Source organism: Pyrus communis, chromosome 5 (assembly GCF_041283825.1).
Source record: "Pyrus communis isolate YQ-2024b chromosome 5, ASM4128382v1, whole genome shotgun sequence".
Lineage (NCBI taxonomy): Eukaryota > Viridiplantae > Streptophyta > Magnoliopsida > Rosales > Rosaceae > Pyrus > Pyrus communis.
In genome coordinates, this window is record NC_142569.1 from 7,410,952 (window position 1) to 7,434,726 (window position 23,775).

Consider the following 23,775-nt stretch of genomic DNA (forward strand, 5'->3'; position numbering starts at 1 on the left):
AAGTGTTAGGTCAAGCTTCTTCAATAACTTAATTTTCAACAATATAATCAAATCGTATATTGCATAGTATCTAGAAATTGATCAACTTTAAACTCAATTTCGTTTAGAATTGTGAAACCGCATCCGATGGAAAACAAGTTAATATCCTATTTGTAAATGATCCGAGACAAATAAAAACGAAATTGTTCTCTACTTTTATGGTATACAATTTTCTTAGTAACATTAACATTATACAAATAAATTACACCAAAAGTTTGTGTGAAAACCCGCATCGGTTTTCCTGCCAAATTGCATTTGTATGTGTTGTATATGTCTGAAATGGAAATAAAGAAAAACTAATTAAAAGAGTTTAAAAATTTTGAATTTTAACGATAAGAATAAAATAAAGGATAAAATAAATAGTATCAATGTTGATTTTTTAGTATAAAAATGTGATTTATAAAAATATAATTTTTTATTAAAATTTCCTATAAATAATGAGTGCGAAGAAACACTTATGGACAACTTTATAGGAAGTGTGGTCTCATAGTCCCATCTTGAAAATAAGTATATGTCATAATTAGATAATTTGACTTGAACGCTTTTTGTTCTAACTAATTTATTTTTTGTCTGTGAATCAAAACCCAATTCTCACTTCAAATGTGAAGGTACTATTTGATTAGAATCTACCATTTGCATTTTCTTTATGATAAATGTTAAAGAAATTCTTTTAAAATTCGAACTCTTCATAAATTATCTGACACCTCATGCCTTTAGCAAAATGTTCTATAATGCTAATACAAGAATTGATTTTAAACTGTAAAATGATAAAAAATCTATAAAGAATCTCAGTTTAAAAAATTTCCATAGCATTTCTCTTTCTTTATTTTATGCTTCTGTCAGACAATTTTCTAACTTTGGAACTATGAAATGTGTTCCATTAGCTTTTGATCAGTTTCCATTATTCATATCTGGGTTCCATTCTTTCTGCCACACAAAGCCTTTCCCCTCCCACCAATGAACATGCATCAACTGATTCAATTCAATACTATTTTACCCCCCAAAAAAACCAGTTCTCAATCATCCTGTTGTAATTATCAACTAAACATGATTATCTAGGGGAATCTGTATTCTTGCCGGATCCTCTTTACGAGGATTCAGGAAATCCATGAATCATCCGTTTATCGTATATCGTACGGTCAGAAATTATTTTAAATATTTTTATTTAAAATTAAATATAAACAGTATTTGATAAAAATTGACACATAATATACGATAAACGAATATAATTTACAAATCCTTAAAATCCTCACCAAAAGAAATCCTATTGGTATCTATGGGCAACCAACTTGTACAATATCTAATGCAGTAACAAGAAAAGAGTACATTTTTCTGGCGTATTATTTAATAACAAATAAAATAGGTTGACCATTTGTTGTTTTGTCTGTTTAAGCTGTAGGTACAATCGCACTACCTCGGTTAAATAGCTTTGCCATATGACCTACAGCTCCTTTACTTGTAGTTATGCATATTTGGTGACTGGTGTGTCCTTTTATTTTCCTTTTTGTTTTTATATATTAATACGTTTATATGTTGTTTACAAGTTTAAAAGGATATATACTTGGTCTGGCGATTTTCTAAATTAAAAAAATTCATCGAATTACTCAAAACTGTTTTGTTATGTATTGAATGACTCAAAAACACCTAATTGCAGTCATGTTTGTCTACTAATTTTGGGGGGTGTGTCATTTGGAACTTGCTCATATGCTTGAAATCGAGTCCAGTGGTGATTAAGATGGAGGGTCTGATTTTGGAGTGTAAAATTTATATTTTTATCTTTATCACGTGATGAGTTATACAAATAATGATATATGAAATTCGTTGCAGATAATTCTTTTTTTTAATTAAGGTCGAAAATATGTTTAATTAATTAAAGGATAAGCATTATTTTTTAACTTTATCACGTGATGAAAGATACAGAGCGTAATATATGAAATTCATTGCAGGTAATTCTTTTTCTAATTAAATTCGAATGTATGTTTAATTAATTGAAATAAGCAGTATAAACATTGAAGGATTAGAAGTAGAAAAATGGAATTTGAGCAGTTTATAGTCATAGTTTAGGGTTTTAAATGTGTTTAGAATAGTGATTAATAGTTTTATATCGAACAACAAAAGAAAGGGACTGAAAAAGAAGGAATGCATGCATTCTGCAAACTCAGCAGCTTCATCAAGCAATTGTTGGGTGTAAAATTAGGCAGAGGTGCACGTGGAAATACAGTGGGCAACTAGCTTTCCAAAATATTCCCTAAAATAGTTAAATTGCGATTTAACATCAGGGGATGCCATGGTGGCTTAGGATTCCTATTTATGTCGTGTTAAATCTTTAAACTTAATGTTAGAGGTGGAAGGTTGGAGCTATATGACGTATCTGCATTCTCCGAGAGATGTCGTGATCGTGTTAAAATATTAAGAGTAATTCTAAAGAGACTAATGGTTTATACCTTAAAATGTTATCAGTTTAAGCTCTTTACTTGCATTTAATTTGACATTTATCTTTTTCTACCCATTTATTCTTCGGCACTTGACCGGCATTTCCTTCAAATTTCACCAATTTTGTTGAGATAAAATTATATATATATATATATTAAATGAACTTCGTATGAGATTTCAAAAAGAATGGTAATTTTTGACGCTCATGGTTTAACCCTTGACATAAATACTCAATTTCATATTCAAACGTATGTTGATTTTCGCTCTCTTATTTTATTTATTTTTGTTGTTCTATCATTTTAATAGAATAAATAAAGAGAGAATTAATCGACAAAAACAAGAGAGAGTATAGAATGAGAAACTTAAGAAAGTAAAATTTACGATTTGAATGTAGGTCAACATTGATATTTGGCCCTGTTCTAGTAAGAAGCCCGACGATTGGATCTGTTTTTTTTTTCTCACAGAATTATGGTCTGCATAATTCGGCTAAATCATGCAGTCCTAACCACAGTGATGGATCCTATTCTCTCACTTGTAGGCTTGTAGCTCGATCTGGTTATGACATCAAATGCAAAGATTTTAGTTCGAGTTTAGCCATCTCCACTTGGAGTGTGTTTGACTTGCGTCTATGCGAGGACAATATATATTTATGATGCATCAGTACGCAGTTCTGACTAGGCCCATTACGATGACGTAACTTTGTTTAGGACAATATGTATTTGCGTTGCATCAGTATGTAGTTCTGACTAGGCCCATTACGATGACGTAATTTTGTTTTGTTAACCCATTGTAAACGTATACTTCATATCTTGGTGGTTATTCCAATTACTACAAACGTCTAGGTCTCCGTACAATTTTCGTATGAATTTGTACTATTCACACTCTTCTCAATTTCCGTCTGCCGAATCGAATAAATTGAGAAGATCAAATAGCATAAAATTAATTAGGGGTGTGCTGTGAATAGCACCACCCTTTTCGTATAAACGAATACAAATGAATGCTTTCTTGAATTTAGTCGGTGCTTGTAGGTTGTGGATTTTAACTAATTACCATATAAACCAACACAAATTTGATTGAGCTTCAAAAACCAAACTTGAACAAGTTAACTGTTAACGGTAGAAAGGGCAATCTTACAATCAGCTAGCTAGCACAAAATAATTCTTACAATCTCCTTGAGTTTCTTCTCCTCTTTATCCACAAGTATTTCTGGATCCTCTTTTTTTATTATTTTGGCCGCGGATTATTCATCCTCGCTCATTCCTGCCTGGAACACAAAACAACTGCTCAGCCATAATTCCAGATCATACAGCAGAAAGCTAGAAACTATACAGAAATTCGTCAGTGTCTCCGCGTTTGAGAGTGTGAGGGAGTTCATGCAAAAGCAATTCAAGAGAACAAGAAATATAGATTCACAAACATGTCCAAGAATCTGAATTTACGCATCTCTCTGAACACAAATTACACAAGTTAAACCAATACAACATGAGTAACCCAAATTTAACACCACCAAAATGCTTTCCTTTGTGGTTTTCTTTTTGCAAAAAAAATAAAAAAAAAAAATTTAACACACAATCAAGTAGCTAGTAAATGCATAATTAAGTGCCATAACCCTAAAAATTAGAACGAAATTGACATGATGTTGGAGCAACACAGTTGATCGCCTACACCATCATCAGATGACAATTACACCAAAAACCACAGAATGTTCCACATTGCGGAGAGTTTTTTAGTTTTTTGATTCACAATATGGTATATCATTTGGTCTAGTAGTAAGCTCCAATTACACAAGCGCAAATGAATTATGCAACTACCACGTTTTCAAATAGCTACTTTCCAAGTGTCATCAACACCAACAGTTTTAGTTACACACATACATTAAATGGAAATCCTACGATAGGGTTTAATATAAAATTGAGCTATAGAGCCGATCACATTTGGAGAAACTTGAACCATTAAAAGCTATTATGCATCTAATATAAACACCACATTCACAAATGAGAAAGCACACAAGTGTAGTGTAATGTACTAAAGAATTACTTGAAGCGTTTTCTAAAAGTGTTTCTCGAGCGGGCAACTTTAGCACCAACAACTTCAGCCACCTTCTTCCCCCATCTTTAAAGAATTGGAATGTAAGCTGCACCAAAATGCACACATCAGATCAGAAACCAAATGGACCTTGGATTTTACCATATCCAAGTTAAAACATATAGAATTACTAAGATGGAACCAGCAATAATCCATTAAAAAGACCATCTTAAAAAGATCATCCCATGAGTGCCATGAATAAAAGAAGCTATATAACTGGAGCATTTTCTTCAAAAAAATTAAAGCAAATCATTTACCACGGAGGAAATATTCAACTCGTCCAAAGTGTTTGTAAGGCCTTCTGTAGATAGAATAAACAAGGTTAGGTATGAACTATGAAAAAATTCTTGCTCCCAAAATAAAAAGAAACGAAATTACATTCAAACTAGCTAACCATTCCATGCCAGATGGCTATGAGCCCACAAGTAAAATAATTGCTAAAACTAACTTGGGAATTAAAACCCGTAACGGATAACTAGATTTCATAATTAGCAACACTTAAGAGTTCTTCCGAGTTTTGACCTTAATCTTAAGCTGGGATTTAAGTAGTCCACAAAAGAACTAAAATGGTTCCCAAAAAAAAAATATGATCCAAGTTTACAGAAGACTAAATTCCAATTCGAATGCGCACCTCGTCGATGTCAACCTTATACGTTGTTACGTGTGGGTATTGCTCACTCAACTCTCCAATGATTGGATATATGATCCTGCCTGCACAAGAAGATCACACCAAAGTAGCAATCATAAGTTCAAAGCACATTATTACGCCACATTTTCGTGCCAATGACTCCATTGCTTAAAAGAAAACGTCTTTCGAACTTACAAGGCCCGCACCACACTGCAGTGAAATAGAAAAGTGCTGGCACAGCTCCATCTATATGAAATTTTATATATAAATCAGACAATTTGTATGAAAATATGACAAGTTTTCTCAAAACAAAAAGATTTCGAAAACCAGAAAAAAACCAAAAAAAAAATTACCTTTAGCTTTGCTGACTGCGGTGCTAAATTTATCCTCCGACTTAATGACAACAATATTAGAGGCACCTGAAATTCAATCAACAATTCAAGTTACTGAGCTATTCCCAAACCCAAAATTTAAAAATTGAATCCTTGAACAATGGCGACAACAATAACATAAATATGGAGTACCTGACGGCGAGGAGGAGAGAGGTCGGAGTTGCAGAAAGTGAGGGTTTGGGAAGTGGTGGAGGGAATTGGAGAGAAGGGTTTGGAGGTGGAAGGAGATGCTGTGGGCGGCGGAGATGGTGCGGTGGGGATTGAAGAAGCCAGGGTTTGGAAAGAATTGGAAGGAAGGTTGTGACGACGAAGAAGCGCTGCGCGGAACTTGCCATGGCTACTCCCGAGTCCCTCGCCATTTAATTCTCTCGATGCGGTGCTTTGTTTGGGGCTTCAGGCAAAAAATACAAGAAGAGCCCAAAACAATTAATACGTAAATGGGCCAGTTGGTGAAGGTATATAGGCCTAGTCCATAAGGCCCACATAACGCATAAAGATTGTTTACAAGCCATGTTAGGGAGTAGTCGAGCTCAAAGTCTCGGGTTCAAAGCAACTGCTCCAAATCAACTGCAGCGACAAGTTCGTTACCACGCAAATATTGTCATGTAAAAAAAAGTTGACACTATGGACGTGGTTGGTACATAGACGGGACGAGATGGAACAGAGGTTTATTTGTGCTACGTTTGGTATGCAGGCCGAAGTAGAACGAACTACTTTTGTCTTACTGTATTCCGTCCCACCCCACGTACTAAACGAGGTCTATGTGTGAAATGCATTTTTGATTATGTGTTTATGCTCGGATTTCAATTTGAACTCATTTATTTCAGTTTAACTAATATGATATGTATGTTTTTATTTCAGTTTAATTAATATGGTACGTATGTTTTAATTCGTTATAACAATATTGGACTTTCCTGCCAATTAGCTAGTACCAGTAACTATACTTATACTAAGCCTTGTTGGAATCATTGCCAAATGTACACAATTTCAAAACACAAAATGCATCATAAAAAATAACGGTTACAGCAGAGTCACAACTTAAAGAGGAAAGCTTTTTCGCGCCTTTTGAACTCTAGTTGATCAAATATATGAAGTGTCTGGTGAGAGAACTTCTTCAAGTAAACAACTCTATAACTTCAGACCAATAACGCAACATTACATTATTAATGACTTAAAATGTCAAAGCGGTGATGTAACAAGATGTATGTAAATCTTTCTCTATCGTTTGCTGGGCCTAGGTGAATTTACCCAACTATCATATCGACATAGTGATGTCATGGTGGGCAGTTTTTTGGTTAAGTTGCTAACATTGAACGCTTTGGGTGGATATGACACAATCCTTAACCTCCTTCTTACCCAATGTTTGTTAGGTTGGTTTGAGTTTTCTTAAGTTTTAACTTGCATATGGGTACATACGAAGTGTGTGTGAAATTTTTTTATTTTTGTTTTTGAAATAGAAAGTGAGACGAAGAGAGTGATGGAGAATGTGGTAATGGGAAGATTTTTTATTTTTATTTTTAATTAGAGATATGTTAGGATTACATATAAGTGATGCTTTGAAATAAAAAAAAGGAAGTAAAATTTAGTTGTGTGAAATTACATTTCAACCCATATTTCTTATTCATGTTCTGTTTTAGTTAGAGGATTAAACTAATAATTTCATGGGGTTTTGGTTGACAAGTGTATTTATCAAATATAGCAAAAAATTAACTCTTAATTTAAAAAATGTCACTTTATATAAAAACTTTCAAATATATCAAAAATTTCACTTAAATAAACACAAATACCCTCAAATTTAACAATTAAATAAATTAAATTCTTTTTAGCTACTGTGGTCTCAAGCTTTGATCCAACTTCACCTTCGCTTCTACACTCCACTACCACAACCCTATCCCCTACAACCCCCTCATCACCGACATTGAGCGCCGCTGTGGTTACCGCAAGTGGGAGCAACATAATTTCAACCATGCCTTCAACGCCTTTTTTCTTACCAATATCATTTTTAGTTTTAAATATAAAAATAGTTTTTAAAGTTAATCCACATGTCGTTATATGATTGTATTTGTGAGATCAACGTGGTGCCACATCATCACACTAACAGAGCAATTAACAGATTTTTCACGAAAAAACTAAAATGATCACGATGGACAAATTCAAAGAAAGACTAAAATGATTAACGATAGACAAATTCAAAAACACTACTATTGATTATCATTAATTGTTAAGGACTAGATTAAGGAATTATGTCAATATCACGAATCATTTTGGCTAAAAAGCCCTTAATTTATTTGATTGTTAAATTTGAGGATATTTGTGACAACCCGTCCCAAATTTTACGTTTTTATTTTAAAAGCCTGAATTTACGAAATTGCCTTAGAGGCAAGGACTTTGACTTCCGTTGACCATCGACTTGAGAGATGTGAGACTTATTCTTTTAGCATATCCTCGTAGTACTCATTGGTACGAACGTATAGGCGAAAGCCGTTTGCGAGTCCGGATTATAACAGTATAGTTATGGACGTTCGAAATTGGTTATTCAAGGTTTAGTGTTTATTTAAATTAAATCCCCACTTTGTGGGGGAAGCCCAATCAGAAATGGAGGGAGGAAAAAAAAAAAAAAAAAAAAAAAAAAAGAAAAGAAGTGGTTCCCGTCCACCCGCACCCACCGCGGGTCCATTTTCCAAGGCCGATTCCGGCCAACTCCGGTGGATTTTTTCTATGCCACCACCACCATCTTGAAGCTCTCATTCCCCTCTACAAAACCCACCCAAGAACCACCTTGATTAATCATGGTATGAGGCGGTTTGAGGCCACGAAAGTTGACAAAAATCAATGGTGCTCCCGCCACCCTTTTCGATTTTCCGGCAAATCGGCAAAGTGATGGCCGATGCCACCACTTGGGCTTTGTAGCCCATCATCCCAGGAGCAAAACCCAACCAACCTTGACCCCGTTGGACCACCGTAGACGACGAATCGACGTCGGGAAGTTTTAGGCACCTGCCGGCTTTGTGGGCAAAATTGACCATCTTCCGTCCACTTTTGGACTTCGTGGCAGGTATGAAAGTTGCTCCAATCACTGAGATCTTCATTTCTGTGAAGTTTGAGAATATTTGGAAATAGTTGGATTTTCCGGCGAGTCGGGGCGGCCGACCGCCACCCGCGGCGGCGCGTGCGGCGGCGCGTGGCCAGTGGGCCGCCAATGCTATTTTTAGGCTATTTCAAATGTCTTGAATTCAGTTTTTTCATTTGAATGACGTAGGTTGATAGTTGGAACCTAAATTCGTTACGATACGTTACTTGATAAAAATGTGAATCGATGATCCGACCGTTGGATCGTCACCAAAATTGGATACATTATAATACGTAATATTTAAAGATCATAGGAATTTATGGATCAGGAATCCGACTTACGGATCTTCCTGAATTGGATTTGTAAGTTAGTAAAATAAATGTTCACGGCCACTTGTTTTAGGCAATTAGCGGAGATCTGACCGTTGGATCGTAATGAAATTTTAATATGTTATTCTAGAAACATATTGTGGATCGTTGGGAGTTGCGGATTGGAAATCTGATATGCGGATCTTCCGGGTCAAGTTATACAGGGTTGTAAACCCTACCGTCGATCTTTGATTGACGGTTGACTTGTGGTCAATGGGTCTCAAACTATTTTAGAATGTCGTTGAGGTTGTGTTTTATGTGAATTACGTATTCTTCGGATAAGAGTTCTGAGATGTGATTTGATAATTGGTCACAGGACCAATCATTCAGGACGCCTCGATGTGTGCGCTAGAGAATCATAGCATGGACTCCAGGTGAGTGGATCTTTTCCTTTTTATCGTACATATTGTTGAGAGTTCTATCGACACTTTTAAATTGATTAGGTATATTACCTTCGTATAATTATTGTGAATGCTTGAAGTACCTATATGAACTACGAATGGCTTGATCCCTGTCTAGGGTACGTAGGCAGTCTAACGAGACGTTAGATGCAGCCATAAAATATTTGAGACAAAAGCCTTGCTTGGGAAATTAAGTAATGCGAAGGAAATTGGTAAAGGCAAGTTTTAGTTTTATGAATTAGTTTGTTAAATTAGTGTTAATTGGGTTGTCATGGATAATTATCCCTGAAAATAAGTAGTTTGGGAGTAGGACGTTATCGATTGTACACTTCTCACTGTATTGTTCATAATTGAAAATGCTACGACATGGTTGAGTATTAGATTGCATCATGGTATATCCATATGTATATTACTTGCATATAATTATTGGGAATGCTTTCAAGTGCAAAGGTGAACTCAGGACACCCAGGTAAGTTCAGGTGAGTTTATGGTATTAGTTGAATCGATTGAGTTATAGCATGACTACAGTTATGTGTTAGGCAACTTCGATACTGTCATACTGGTTGCCATGAGTTCCACATGTTATATTGAGATGCACTGAGAGCTCATAAACCTGCACCCCGGTGTTAGTGCTCCCGCTCGTGGCCAGGACACAGTCCTTCATGTGATGTTCACCTCCCGCACCTTACACTCACCTTGGATTCAAGGTAGGTGCACAGTCCTGTCGTACATACCACTTTAGGTGACCTGCGATTATTCGCCCAGTCTTCACGTGATCGTAGCACTTGAGCGTATTTATCTACACCCAGTCCTGTCGTACAGACCATTTTAGGTGGTTCCGACTCGTGTGCAGGTATACTTATTGAGCTATTGGCTAGCCAGGATTGATGAGATATGGATAAGTCGTACAGGTCACTATAGGTGACTCCGACTTATATGCTAGCCAGGATTGATGAGATATAGATAAGTCGTACAGGTCACTATAGGTGACTCCGACTTATATGCTAGCCATGATTGATGAGATATGGATAAGTTGTACATGTCATTTTAGATGACTCTGACTGATATATCACTTTGTATTGATTTAGTTCATTTGGCCTACTTATTAATGTATGGTGGAGTTGATGGCAAACCGTGGTTTTGGTCATTTCTGAGCATGGTTTGGATATATGTATATATGTTGTACTGTCTTATGGAAAACGATACGGGTTTTACAATTAGGGGCATTACTTTTAGAGAGGTAATAACTTTGGGAAGCTTGGTTTTATTGCTTACTCACACCTTCTGGTTGGTGCCCTCCAGGTTTTAGCTGCTGAGTTTGTATCGACAAGAATCTGTGGCGAATCTTAGTATTGATGGATATTTCTGAGGGTATGATTCTTACCCACACTACTGTACCTTACTTATGCTCTGACATCGCGTGTGAAATGGGTTCGCTCCCACTCGTAGCGCACTCTGGTACTTAGACACTTTTAGATTCAAATTTATTCACTTTTTATACACTATCACATTTTATGGCTTCGTCACCTTCTAGGTGTCGGCCAGCACAGCTCGATTCAGGGTCCAAGTGGACTTTCTGGGTCGGGGTGTGTCAATATTTGTTTCTATTTATGTGAAAATTTGGATATATTTGAAAGATTTTATAAAAAAAAGTAACATTTTTTAAATTAAGGGTTAATTTTTTATTATATTTGATAAATACACAGTTGACAATGAGTGTTTTATTAGTAGAGATAAGACTTGTGACATATATTGTTAGGAGCATGTGAAGAAGTTCATAAAAAGGAATCCCCCATTACATATAATTAGTATGTAAAAACATCTACATCTGCAAATTTAGTCTTCCATTATTAAAACCATAAATGATTTTTTGGTTAGTGTCTTTGGCAACTACTAACCTTTTCACTTTTCCCTTGTCAAACAATTAGGTATGTTGTTATCTTATTTCTCCATACTATGAATTAGGGTGGTTGACTACATAGAATCACATAGGCTTAACTAACTAATGTTGAATTAGTTAGTACCGATTTTGGTCGTTTTATTTATCGGACAGAAATCTTAAAATAATAAATCTCTGCTGCTTTGCCGTCAGATTTCGCTTTTCGCCATCAAATCTTGGTAGGCCGGTTCTCGCGAACACAAGGATTAGAGCATGATTGTACAGTGACATAATAATTTTAAATGTTTAGCCAGCCAGTTAGGCCATCTCCAACCAAAGGGTCTAGAGGATCAGAGGGCCGAAAATAGCCCGAAAACCATCTCCAACCGAGGGCTAGGCCAGATGGCTGTGGAATCTAAGAGGGTCCCACGGAATCGGAGTGGACTAGAGGGCTGGAGGGCTGGCCAGAAAATATAGCTTTCCTGTCGGTTATAACCGACAGGAATATATTTATATTAAAAATTAAATGTATTCCTGTCAGTTATAACCGACTGGATTGCTTAAATTTTTTTTTGAATACAATGGCTAGTCAACTAGCCGTTGTATTCATTTTTTTTTTTTTTTTGGTTTTTTGGGCCAATTTTTTTTTTTAAATTCTTAAAAATTCAATTTTTTTTCTTATAAATACCTAAACCATTCATTAAATTTAAATTCTAATTTTTTTTGGTTTTTTGGGCCAGTTATCGTTATAGTTTTTAAATTTAAGTTGTTGGATTTGAATTTAAGTTGTTGTAGTTTTTTAATTTAAATAATAAATTATGTTTGGCCCTTTGGCCCTCGGTTGGAGACGATTTTTTGTGGCAGGGCTAAAACGAGCCTTCTGGCCCTCTGCCCCTCGGTTGGAGATGAAGGCAAATATTGCCCTATACTGTTCATTAAAATATTAATATCTTAGAGAATCTTGGAGTGCCAGAGGGCTAAAACGAGCCATCTGGCCAGCACTCGGTTGGAGATGGCCTTAGCTTCTCTCTCCTCCTTCCTAAATATTGTTGGAGGTTTTGAGACTCAAAGTCCCACATCGGGGCAAAGCATGGTTCACAATGACCTTTATATAGGTCTAGAACCCTACTTCCCCACCCTACCTTGTATTACCACCCCTCAAAAAAGTTTGAAAAATTAAAACACTCTTTTTCTACCCACCTACATTCCTAAAATGTCCTTTGCATATTCTACTATTTTGTAGAAATTGAAAGAAATAAACTAAAAAAAGCACTTAACCCAACCACCACCACCCAACCCCTTACAACACAACGCAACTCGACGGCAACCTCTCAATCTTCATTTTTTCAAACAAGTCCAAAGCCTCATTCTCAAAGAAAGTGCAGAAATCATCGCATTCCAAGTACACATTTTTTTAACTACCATTTGCTGGAACATGTATCCAGCGCTATCCAAACAACCAGTCTTTCTGTAAAGATCCACCAACGTAGTCCCCAAAAACGCATTCAATTCAATCTCATTCCAAATAACATGCCCTATGGATTTGCTTTCTCCAATAAATAGATCACAACCCATCCAAATTAGCACAGGAAGAAAGCACACTAACATAAGTAGCTTCATTTGGCTCATATTTATGCGGATGTGAAAATATCTGTGGAATAGTAGTACTAAATGAATATTGAACTACTTTTTACAAAACAAAATGGGAGAAAAAAACTAAAAAAAAAAAAAAAAAAAAAAAAAAAAAAAAACAAGAAAATCAGTCCTAATTGAAAAACAAAACAATATGACTTTGGTTTCAAAATTTTTATAGTTGACACCAATGACGGTGTTACCAAGGTTAAAGACACTAAAATTAGACAATATTGACACATGGGTTCACAAAGCCATTGATAAGAAATGGTACCATATAACACATTTTCTTGTAGTGAACATTGAATGGATGACAACCATATACATATTTTGTATTATGCTATCGATAATTAGTAGAAATAAAAAACGTTAGTTTTTATCAATTCCAGGTTTTTACACATGAGAAAATAAGAATACATAAAGTTGATTGTGGAAACATCTATTGAAAGATGGATACAATTACTTTATTTCTTACATAAATTGCAAGTACCAAAAATACAACGTAGAAAGGGGAAAACATCACATATACTTAGTACTATCAAACTCCAGAAAAAATTCTTTTGACATAAGCCACTTTCAATGCAATTGCTAGTGCTACCTTATCTTTGATGTTGTCATAGAATTGAAAATGGGCATATCTCCATGATGTCTTTAAGATCAATGTGCTGCAAATGCCCCAAAAACCTACGAAGAAGCCAAGTACCACGCTGACATAGAACCACAACTTATCATGATTTCCATCTTCATTCCTATCATTTGCATCCTCAGCTGGGAAAGTGTCATCTCCAGGGCAATTAGTTGAGAGAGGAATGCCACTTAGCGATGGATTGTTCATATAAATGGACAAATCATTGAGTGTTTGAAGCTGGCTTCCAGAAGGAATTCTTCAAGTCAAGTTGTTATAAGACAAGTTCAAGTGGGACAAAGAGGTTAAAGATGACAAGCTTTGAGGAATATGTCCTGAAAGGTGGTTGTGTGAGAAATCAAGAGTTTCGAGCAAATGCAAGTTTCCAATCTTGGAGGGGATCTTTCCACTCAATTGATTCATAGACAAATTCAAGGTGCCCAACATGAAGAGGTTGCTTATTTCTTTAGGAATCTCACCTTGTAAATTATTTGATGAAAGATCAATGCTCTTTACAAGTTGTAGAGTTGTGTTGTACACAAGCTCCGCTCCTTTTAGTGTCAGTGTGACTTGCTCAAAAATCATACTGAAGGCATTAGAATTATTGTTGACCAGCGAAGTTAAATTATCCAAACACTTGGGAATAGTACCTGAAAGGCTGTTGTGACTAAGATCGAGGATGTGAAGGTTCCGAAGATTGCACAATTGGTGGGGAATATGTCCTATAAAAACATTGGATCCTAATTGTAGCCTATACAACAAGGATACATTTGATCCTCCTATCCATAGAGGTATGTTCCCAAATAAATTGTTGTGTCCAAGATTAAGACTCCTTAAACCAGAACAATTTTGTAAGGAATCAGGAATTTCACCGCCAAATTTATTGTTGTTGAGCTGTAATACTAGCAGTGAACTTAACACCCCCAATGAAGTGGGAATATTGCCAGAGAGATTGTTGTGACCAACATCTAGAAACTTCATATAACTCCCCACACTCCATGCATGAGGGAATTCCCCAAAAAATTGATTGCTCCTTATGGACAAGTATCCCAAGTTTTGCATGTTGCAGATAGAGGGGGGAATAATGCCATTCAAATGATTATCAGAAAGAGACAAAATTTTCAAATTGGGCATCATTTGGTCAATATTGGAGGGAATTGGCCCGGATAATAGATTGCTTTCAAGATAAAGGTTATAGACATTAGGGAACCGCCAAAGTGGGAGTGGGCCCTCCAACTGATTATGACTCAAATCAATACTCTTTAAATTTGGAAATTTCAAACGGGATAGAAAGTTTCCACGTAATTGGTTGTTAGATAAATCCAAACTTTTGAGTTGGGAAGACACCTTCAACAACCATTCCTCTGGGATGGAATCTTCAGAGATTCCAATAACACTAAGAGTGACTTGGATCAGTTCAGTTTGAGATTGAAGCCATACCCAAAAACCGAGACCTACCCGACAGTTTGTGATCCCAATTGACTGGAGCTTGAAAGGAGGAACCCAAATAGAAGCCACGTCAAAAATGAGAGACATGGGTGGGTCAGTGACTTGAATTCCTACTTGAAAATCTTGTAATCTCGTGAGGTTTCTGAAATGGACTTCCGTTAGAGTACCTTCCCATGAATTATAAGACAGATCGAGGTGAACTAGCTCATAGAGTTGTCCCAGACTTTTTGGAATGGAGCCATTCATCTTATTAGAATCGAGGTACAATGATTTCAAGGATGACAAGTTTCCGATGGAATCTGGAATTGAGCCCACCAAAGAGTTTCCACCAAGGTTGAGATTCTGCAAACTCTTTAACATTCCTATGGAGGCCGGCAATTGGATTTCCAGCTCACAATTAGACAAATCTAGCTACTCTAATGAATTATTTGGACAATTTGAGACGCTCCTCCAAAACTCTTCAATTCCTCCACCATCAAACTTGTTGTCAGAAAGGCTTAAGACCTTTAGCTTGCACAAATTTCCAATGACTTTCAGAATTTGACCTTTTAAGCCTGTTCCAGATAAATCAAGGTGTCCTAGAGATTTGAAGTTTGCAAATTCATTTGGAAAAGGACTACTGAAATTATTCCACGATAGATCAAGTGTCATGAGGCTGCTAAGATTAAAGACACTAAAATTAGACAATATTGACACATGGGTTTACAAAGCCACCGATAAGAAATGGTACCCTATAACACATTTTCTTGTAGTGAACATTGAATGGATGACAGCCATGTACATATTTTGTATTATGCTATCGATAATTAGTAGAAATAAAAAACATTAGTTTTTATTAATTCCAGGTTTTTACACATGAGAAAATAAGAATACATAAAGTTGCTTGTGGAAACATCTATTGAAAGATGGATACAATTACTTTATTTCTTACATAAATTTCAAGTACCAAAAAGACAACGTAGAAAGGGGAAAACATCACATATACTTAGTACTATCAAACTCTAGAAAAAATTCTTTTGAAACAAGCCACTTTCAATGCAATTGTTAGTGCTACCTTATCTTTGATGTTGTCATAGAATTGAAAATAGGCATATCTCCACGATGTCTTTAAGATCAATGTGCCGCAAATGCCCCAAAAACCTACGATGAAGCCAAGTACCACACTGACATAGAACCACAACTTATCATGATTTCCATCTTCATTCCTGTCATTTGCAACCTTACCTGGGACATCTTCAGGGCATTTAGTTGAGAGAGGAATGCCACATAGCGATGGATTGTTCATATAAATGGACAAATCATTGAGCGTTTGAAGCTGGCTTCCAGAAGGAATTCTTCCAGTCAAGTTGTTATAAGACAAGTTCAAGTGGGACAAAGAGGTTAAAGATGACAAGCTTTGAGGAATATGTCCTGAAAGGTGGTTGTGCGAGAAATCAAGAGTTTCGAGCAAATGCAAGTTTCCGATCTTGGAGGGGATCTTTCCAGTCAATTGATTCATGGACAAATTCAAGGTGCCCAACAGGATGAGGTTGCTTATTTCTTCAGGAATCTCACCTTGTAAATTATTTGATGAAAGATCAATGCTCTTTACAAGTTGTAGAGTCCTGTTGTACACAAACTCCGCTCCTTTTAGTGTCAGTGTGGCTTGCTCAAAATAACTCGCATTGAAGTCATTAGAATTATTGTTGACCAGCGAACTTAAATTATCCAAACACTTGGGAATAGTACCTGAAAGGCTGTTGTGACTAAGATCGAGGATGTGAAGGTTCCGAAGATTGCACAGTTGCTGGGGAATATGTCCTGTAAAAACGTTGGATAGTAATTGTAGCCTATACAACAAGGATACATTTGATCCTCCTATCCATAGAGGTATGTTCCCAAATAACTTGTTGTGTCCAAGATCCAGACTCTTCAAACCAGAACAATTTTGGAAGGAATCAGGAATTTCACCACCAAAATTATTGTTGTTAAGCTTTAATACTTCCAGTGAACTTAATACCCCCAATGAAGTGGGAATATTGCCAGAGAGATTGTTGTGACCAACATCTAGAAACTTCATATAACTCCCCACACTCCATGCATGAGGGAATTCCCCAAAAAATTGATTGCTCCTTATGGACAAGTATTCCAAGTTTTGCATGTTACAGATAGAGGGAGGAATAATGCCATTCAAATTATTCTCAAAAAGAGACAAAGTGTTTAAATTGGGCATCATTTGGTCAATATTGGAGGGAATTGGCCCAGAGAATAGATTGCTTTCAAGATAAAGGGCATCGACATTAGGGAACCACCAAAGTGGGAGTGGGCCCTCCAACTGATTATAACTCAAATCAATATACTCTAAATTTGGAAATTTCAAACGGGATGAAAAGTTTCCACGTAATTGGTTGTAAGATAAATCCAAACTTTCGAGTTGGGAAGACATCTTCAACAACCATTCCTCTAGTATCGAATCCTCAGAGATTCCAATACCACTAAGAGTGATGTCGATCAGTTCAGTTTGAGATTGAAGCCATACCCAAAAACCAGGACCTACCCGGCAGTGCATGATCCCAATTGACTGGAGCTTGAAAGGAGGAACCCAAACAGAAGCCACGTCAAAAATGAGGGACATGGGTGGGTATGTGACTTGAATTCCTACTCGAAAATATTGTAATCTTGTGAGGTTTCTGAAATGGGCTTCCGTTAGAGTACCTTCCCATGAATTATAAGACAGATCGAGGTGAACTAGCTCATAGAGTTGTCCCAGACTTTTTGGAATGGAGCCATTCATCTTATTAGAATAGAGGTACAATGATTTCAAGGATGACAAGTTTCCGATGGAATCTGGAATTGAGCCCACCAAGGAGTTTCCACCAAGGTTGAGATGCTGCAAACTTTTTAACATTCCTAAGGAGCTCGGCAGTTGGCTTTCCAGCTCACAATAAGACAAATCTAGCGACTCTAATGAATTATTTGGACAATTTGAGACGCTCCTCCAAAACTCTTCAATCCCCCCACCATCAAACTTGTTGTCAGAAAGGCTTAAGACCTTTAGCTTGCACAAATTTCCAATGACTTTCGGAATTTGACCTTTTAAGCCTGTTTGAGATAAATCAAGGTGTTCTAGAGATTTGAAGTTTGCAAATTCATTTGGAATAGGACTACTGAAATTATTCCACCGTAGATCGAGTGTCATGAGGCTGCTAAGATTAAAAAACCAACTGGGAAATGAAGAACATTTAATAATGTTATTCGACACATCAAGGATCAAAAGTGATGTCAAGTTAACCCTTTGGAGTGAGAGTGGAATGCTTTCAATTTGACACGAAGATAAGTGTAACTCTAACAATGAAGGAAGCATGTTAATATCATATGCCCAACTGGCTCCTGTGCGGCTAAGGTCCACGTAATTGAGATTAAGGTATTTTAGGGAAGAGAGGTGAGAAAGCCAAGTCAAGTTTCTGGAAGACAAGCGGAAATTCATCCCGAGATCAAGGTATTTTAGGGAAGAGAGGTGAGAAAGCCAAGTCAAGCTTCTAGAAGATGAGAGTTGATTCCCCCCAAGGTCAAGAATATTCAGGCTTGACAGGTTACCAAGAGAGGGGGGAATCTCTCCCCCAAATGATGCAAAGGAGAGATTGAGATATTGCAAACTTTTAAGCTCCCCAAAGAACATCGGAATGCGAATGCCTTTAAATGTTTCAAGCTCAACAAAGAAGCATTTATCTTACCTCCCAAGAGAGACCTTTCATAAGCCGACTTGTCCCACTCGGCATAAGAATGGGAATCTGGATACGGATTCCGGAGGTCCATCTTCACAACATGGTCGGTGCTGTTGTTGCATGAAATTCCTTCCCATTGACAGCAATCATGACCCACCCAAGAAGAAAGCCTACCAGAATGATCAGCAAGATGTTGTTTAAAGCTGACAAGTGCTCGCCTTTCTTCCTCAATGCATAATGGTTTCACAGTGCTGGTGCTCGGAACTCCGATATCACCCAAGCAGATTATGGCAGTGGGTAGATACGTAGATGCCAAAAGCAAAATGAGAAAAGAGAGAGAAATATTGAGGGGATTGAAGAAGGTGTTTGCAAGCAAGGTATCCATAGGAGAAATCAGTATATATATTCCCCAGTTGGTTGCAGATGAACACAACAAGTGAACTCTAACTCATATATATAACAAAGCAATGAGAGCTTAAAAGAAAATAGTGCTACGCAGCGTGCATCAACTCGATTGAGTTTCACGCGTTTACATTCGTATTCACACCATGAAATTGCAAGGAAGGAGAGATCGAGTGGGGAGGGGGACTACTTGACAAGGACACAAATGCTCCTGCCTACTTTTAAGTCAACTTCTAAGTTCTAAGTCAATCTCAGAAAAGTATATAAGTTCACAATTTTAGATATTTCTCTGTTCAAAGTGTTCAAAGTATCAAACACGTTTGAATAATCTCGTTTGTTAAAATTAGGGAAGAAAAATGATAAAAATAATTATAATGTGTTAGGACTTTTTATGGCTAAATTATATTTTAACACCATCATATTTTTATGGCTAAATTATATTTTAAGTCTACTTCTAAGTCAATCTCATAATTTCTTTCTGTGGAAAAGTATAAAAGTTCACAATTTTAGACTTGTTCGCCGACATTAAGTTGGACATTTCCTTGTTTAAAGTGTTCAAAATATCAGACACATTTGTAACACCATCGTATCAATTTCATCTTCCTAATCAATCAACGTGTAGTCAATGAGATGTGCTACAATAATACGTCAACCACAGAGTTGTTGTGGTTGTAGCTCCCAGGACATGCAGTAACCCAGAAATTGTTGTTTTTATAATTTTCTTTCATAATATTACACGAGGTCACAAGTTCAAATCATTTTGTCCGTTATCAAGACAAGAACTTAGGACTTGACTATATTGTTTTCCAATAATAGGTCGTATTTCCCAAACTTCCAAAAGTGTTTCTCAAGCGAGCAACATTAGCACCAACAACTTGAGCCACCTTCTTCCCGTCTTTAAAGAATTGGAATGTAGGCTGCACCAAAATGCACACAACAGATCAGAAACCAAATGGACCTTGGATTTTACCATATCCAAGTTAAAACATATAGAATTACTAAGATGGAACCAGCAATAATCCATTCAAAAGACCATCTTAAAAAGATCATCCCACGAGTTCCATGAATAAAAGAAGCTATATACCAAGAACAAAATAAACTGGAGCATTTTCTTCAAACAAAATAAACTCGTCGATGTCAACCTTATACGCTGTTACATGTGGGTATTGCTTAAAAGAAAATGTCTCCGCGTTTGAGAGTGTGAGGGAGTTCATGCAAAAGCAATTCAAGAGAACATGAATTATAGATTCACAAACATGTCCAAGAATCTGAATTTACGCATCTCTTTGGACACTACTTACACAAGTTAAACCAATACAACATGAGTAACCCAAATTTAAAACCACCAAAATGGCTCTTTTATGGTTTTCTTCCTCTTTGCAAATAAAAAAAAAAAAAAAAAAACACACACACACACACACAATCAGCAGCTAGTAAATGCATAATTAAGTGCCACAACCCTAAAAAATAGAACAAAATTGACATAAATGTAGGAGGAACACAGTTGATTGCCTACACTGTCATCACATAACAATTACACCAATAACCACAGAACGTTCCACATTGCGGAGAGTTTTTTGGTTTTTTGATTCACAATATGGTATATCATTTGGTCTAGTTGTAAGCTCCAATGACACAAGCGCAAATGAATTATGTAACTTACTACCACGTTTTTAAATAGCTACTTTCCAAGCGTCATCAACACCAACAGTTTTAGTTACACACCCACACATGAAATGGAAATCCTACGATAGGGTTTAATATAAAATTGAGCTATAGAACTGATCACATTTGGAGAAACTTGAACCATTAAAAGCTATTATGCATTTAATATAAACACCACATTCACAAATGAGAAAGCACACAAGTGTAGTGTAATGTACTAAAGAATTACTTGAAGCGTTTTCTAAAAGTGTTTCTCGAGCGAGCAACTTTAGCACCAACAACTTCAGCCACCTTCATCCCCCATCTTTAAAGAATTGGAATGTAAGCTGCACCAAAATGCACACATCAGATCAGAAACCAAATGGACTTTGGATTTTACCATATCCAAGTTAAAACATATAGAATTACTAAGATGGAACCAGCAATAATCCATTCAATAGACCATCTTAAAAAGATCATCCCACGAGTGCCATGAATAAAAGAAGCTATATAACTGGAGCATTTTCTTCAAAAAAAAATTAAAGCAAATCATTTACCACGGAGGAAATATTCAACTCGTCCAAAGTGTTTGTAAGGCCTTCTGTAGATAGAATAAACAAGGTTAGGTATGAACTATGAAAAAATTCTTGCTCCCAAAATAAAAAGAAACGAAATTACATTCAAACTAGCTAACCATTCCATGCCAGATGGCTATGAGCCCACAAGTAAAATAATTGCTAAAACTAACTTGGGAATTAAAACCCGTAACGGATAACTAGATTTCATAATTAGCAACACTTAAGAGTTCTTCCGAGTTTTGACCTTAATCTTAAGCTGGGATTTAAGTAGTCCACAAAAGAACTAAAATGGTACCCAAAAAAAAAAAATGATCCAAGTTTACAGAAGACTAAATTCCAATTCGAATGCGCACATCGTCCATGTGGGTATTGCTCACACCAAAGTAGCAATCATAAGTTCAAAGCACATTATTACGCCACATTTTCGTGCCAATGACTTCATTGCTTAAAAGAAAACGTCTTTTGAACTTACAAGGCCCGCGCCACATTGCAGTGAAATAGAAAAGTGCTGGCACAGCTCCATCTATATGAAATTTTATATATAAATCAGACAATTTGTATGAAAATATGACAAGTTTTCTCAAAACAAAAATATTCCGAAACCCGGAAAAAACCCAAAAAAAAAAAAAAAAAAAAAAAAAAAACCTTTAGCTTTGCTGACTGCGGTGCTAAATTCATCCTCCGACTTAATGACAACAATATTAGAGGCACCTGAAATTCAATCAACAATTCAAGTTACTGAGCTATTCCCAAACCCAAAATTTTAAAATTGAAACTTTGAACAACGGCGACAACAATAACAGAAATATGAAGTACCAGAGGGCGAGGAGAGAGGTCGGAGTTGGAGAACGTGAGGGTTTGGGAAGTGATGGAGGGAATTGGAGAAGGGTTTGGAGATGGAAGGAGATGCTGTGGGCGGCGGAGATGGTGCTGTGGGGATTGAAGAAGCCAGGGTTTGGAAAGAATTGGAAGGAAGGTTGTGACGATGAAGAAGCGCTGCGATTGCCGAGCAATTGCCGTGCCATGGCTACCCCTGAGTTCCTCACCATTTTTCTTCTATCGATTCGGTGCTTTGTTCGGCGTTGAAGGCAAAAATACAAGAAGAGCCCAAAACAATGAATATGTAAATGGGCCTTTTGGTGAAGGTATATAGGCCTAGTCCATGAGGCCCACACAGCGCATAAAGATTGTTTTACAAGCCATTTTAGGGAGTAGTCGAGTTCGAAATCTCGGGTTCAAGGTAAATGCTCTAAATAAACTGAGGCGACAAGTTTGTTGCCAAACAAATATTGTCATGTGAAAACATGCTGCCACTATGGGCGTGGTCGGTACGTAGCCGGGACATAATGGGACGAGATGAAATGAGATGGAACGAAAGTTTTTTGTGCTACGTTTGGTATGCAGATCGGAGTAGAACGAACTACTTTTGTCCCACTATGTTCCATCTCACCCCACGTACCAAACGAGGCCTATGTGTGAAATGCATTTTTGATTATGTGTTTATTTTCTGAATTGTTCTCCAACATCACTTTCACCTCTTCTCCTAGCCATTGACGTGGTTTTACAGGTTTAGTTTCACTCTTTACATTCAAACTTTTTTTCCATGAAATCTAATTTCCATTAAACCCTACCTCATACTAGATGTCCATGAAATATGATGTAATTTGAATTGAAATGATGAATTTTACCCTCTGTGTGATAATCATGTGAGTTTATTTAACGGGGATTGGTCAAGATTTATTTGAGAACAAGGTCTCCCCAGAAAACCCAATTCCTATTTTTCTCTATTCAGGTGACGACCTCACGGCGATTGGTCAAGATTTCTTTGACAACGAATTTGAAAATTTGCCATGGTTTGAATCTCTTATATTGGTTCGGTCAGGACATTGATTTGGGTAGGTTCGAATGGGTGTTCTGCAATTTCTTCTGCAATTCGGTAGACTATGATTGAAGAATCTGAACATGATACGCAAGAAGCAAAAGATTTGATAGGATTTGAATGGAAGATGGATTTTGATGGATTCAAAGGTGGATGATATATATATACCAAATGCTGTCAAGAATCCTACCATCCCCCATCTGATTTCTTTTCACGCCCTCAAACAGAAAAGAACCTCCCAACCCCTTCATCTTCATCTATACCTTCCTCTTCAGAACACATCCCATCGTCCTCGTCGACTTCGAATACATCGTCTTCATTGTCATCTATCATGGATTTTTATTTTTCAATAGCTATACTTTCTAGTTTTGGGGTAAACTCTGTGCTGCATGTGCAGAACTTGTTGATTCATATGTATTGTTGTTGTGGGGAAGTGGAGCTTGCTGGAAATTAATGAAATGTGGTTTCTAATGTTATGCTTGGTGGGTACTGGAAGGGCAGGAAGCTAGAGTGTGCATTGAAGTTTAGGAAAATGGTGAGCATGGGATTGAAAGGGTGCTTGCGGCT

The 23,775-nt window shown here is 36.7% G+C and overlaps 2 protein-coding genes, 1 long non-coding RNA gene and 1 pseudogene across 4 annotated transcripts; all 4 read right to left on the bottom strand.

Annotated features, from left to right (window-relative positions):
- Positions 1–3,518: 3,518 nt before the first annotated feature.
- Positions 3,519–6,182, bottom strand: LOC137726775 (uncharacterized). The gene is made up of 7 exons (XM_088693329.1): positions 6,166–6,182; positions 5,710–5,968; positions 5,539–5,604; positions 5,381–5,431; positions 5,189–5,268; positions 4,510–4,858; positions 3,519–3,736 (listed from the first exon to the last, which is right to left on the bottom strand). The coding sequence occupies exons 1-5, from the start codon at positions 6,180–6,182 to the stop codon at positions 5,236–5,238; spliced, it is 426 nt and encodes a 141-aa protein (XP_088549455.1). The 3' UTR covers positions 3,519–3,736; positions 4,510–4,858; positions 5,189–5,235.
- Positions 6,183–13,277: 7,095 nt separating this feature from the next.
- Positions 13,278–15,508, bottom strand: LOC148696651 (receptor-like protein EIX2; annotated as a pseudogene).
- A 464-nt stretch (positions 15,509–15,972) lies between these two features.
- On the bottom strand, positions 15,973–18,665 carry LOC148696652 (receptor-like protein EIX2). Its single transcript, XM_088694023.1, has 2 exons — positions 18,555–18,665; positions 15,973–18,479 (listed from the first exon to the last, which is right to left on the bottom strand). Exons 1-2 carry the CDS (start codon positions 18,657–18,659, stop codon positions 15,996–15,998), a joined length of 2,589 nt encoding a protein of 862 aa, XP_088550149.1. The 5' UTR covers positions 18,660–18,665; the 3' UTR covers positions 15,973–15,995.
- Positions 18,666–19,808: 1,143 nt separating this feature from the next.
- LOC148696653 (uncharacterized) lies at positions 19,809–22,400 on the bottom strand. Of its 2 annotated transcripts, XR_015962450.1 has the most exons (6): positions 22,146–22,400; positions 21,975–22,040; positions 21,802–21,852; positions 21,309–21,352; positions 21,002–21,098; positions 19,809–20,024 (listed from the first exon to the last, which is right to left on the bottom strand). It is a non-coding gene; the product is annotated as an uncharacterized LOC148696653 (long non-coding RNA). The 2 variants fall into 2 exon arrangements; XR_015962451.1 differs by lacking the exon at positions 21,002–21,098.
- Positions 22,401–23,775: the final 1,375 nt, after the last annotated feature.

Coding starts and splice junctions, on each gene's coding strand:
- LOC137726775 (XM_088693329.1), bottom strand. Junction 5,605..5,709: donor TCTCTCCTCCTCGCCGTCAG/GTACTCCATATT, acceptor ATTGAATTTCAG/GTGCCTCTAATATTGTTGTC. Junction 5,432..5,538: donor CGCAGTCAGCAAAGCTAAAG/GTAATTTTTTTT, acceptor AATTTCATATAG/ATGGAGCTGTGCCAGCACTT.
- LOC148696652 (XM_088694023.1), bottom strand. CDS start 18,659: ATGTTCTTTGGGGAGCTTAAAAGTTTGCAATATCTCAATCTCTCCTTT. Junction 18,480..18,554: donor ACCTGTCAAGCCTGAATATT/CTTGACCTTGGG, acceptor TCCCTAAAATAC/CTTGATCTCGGGATGAATTT.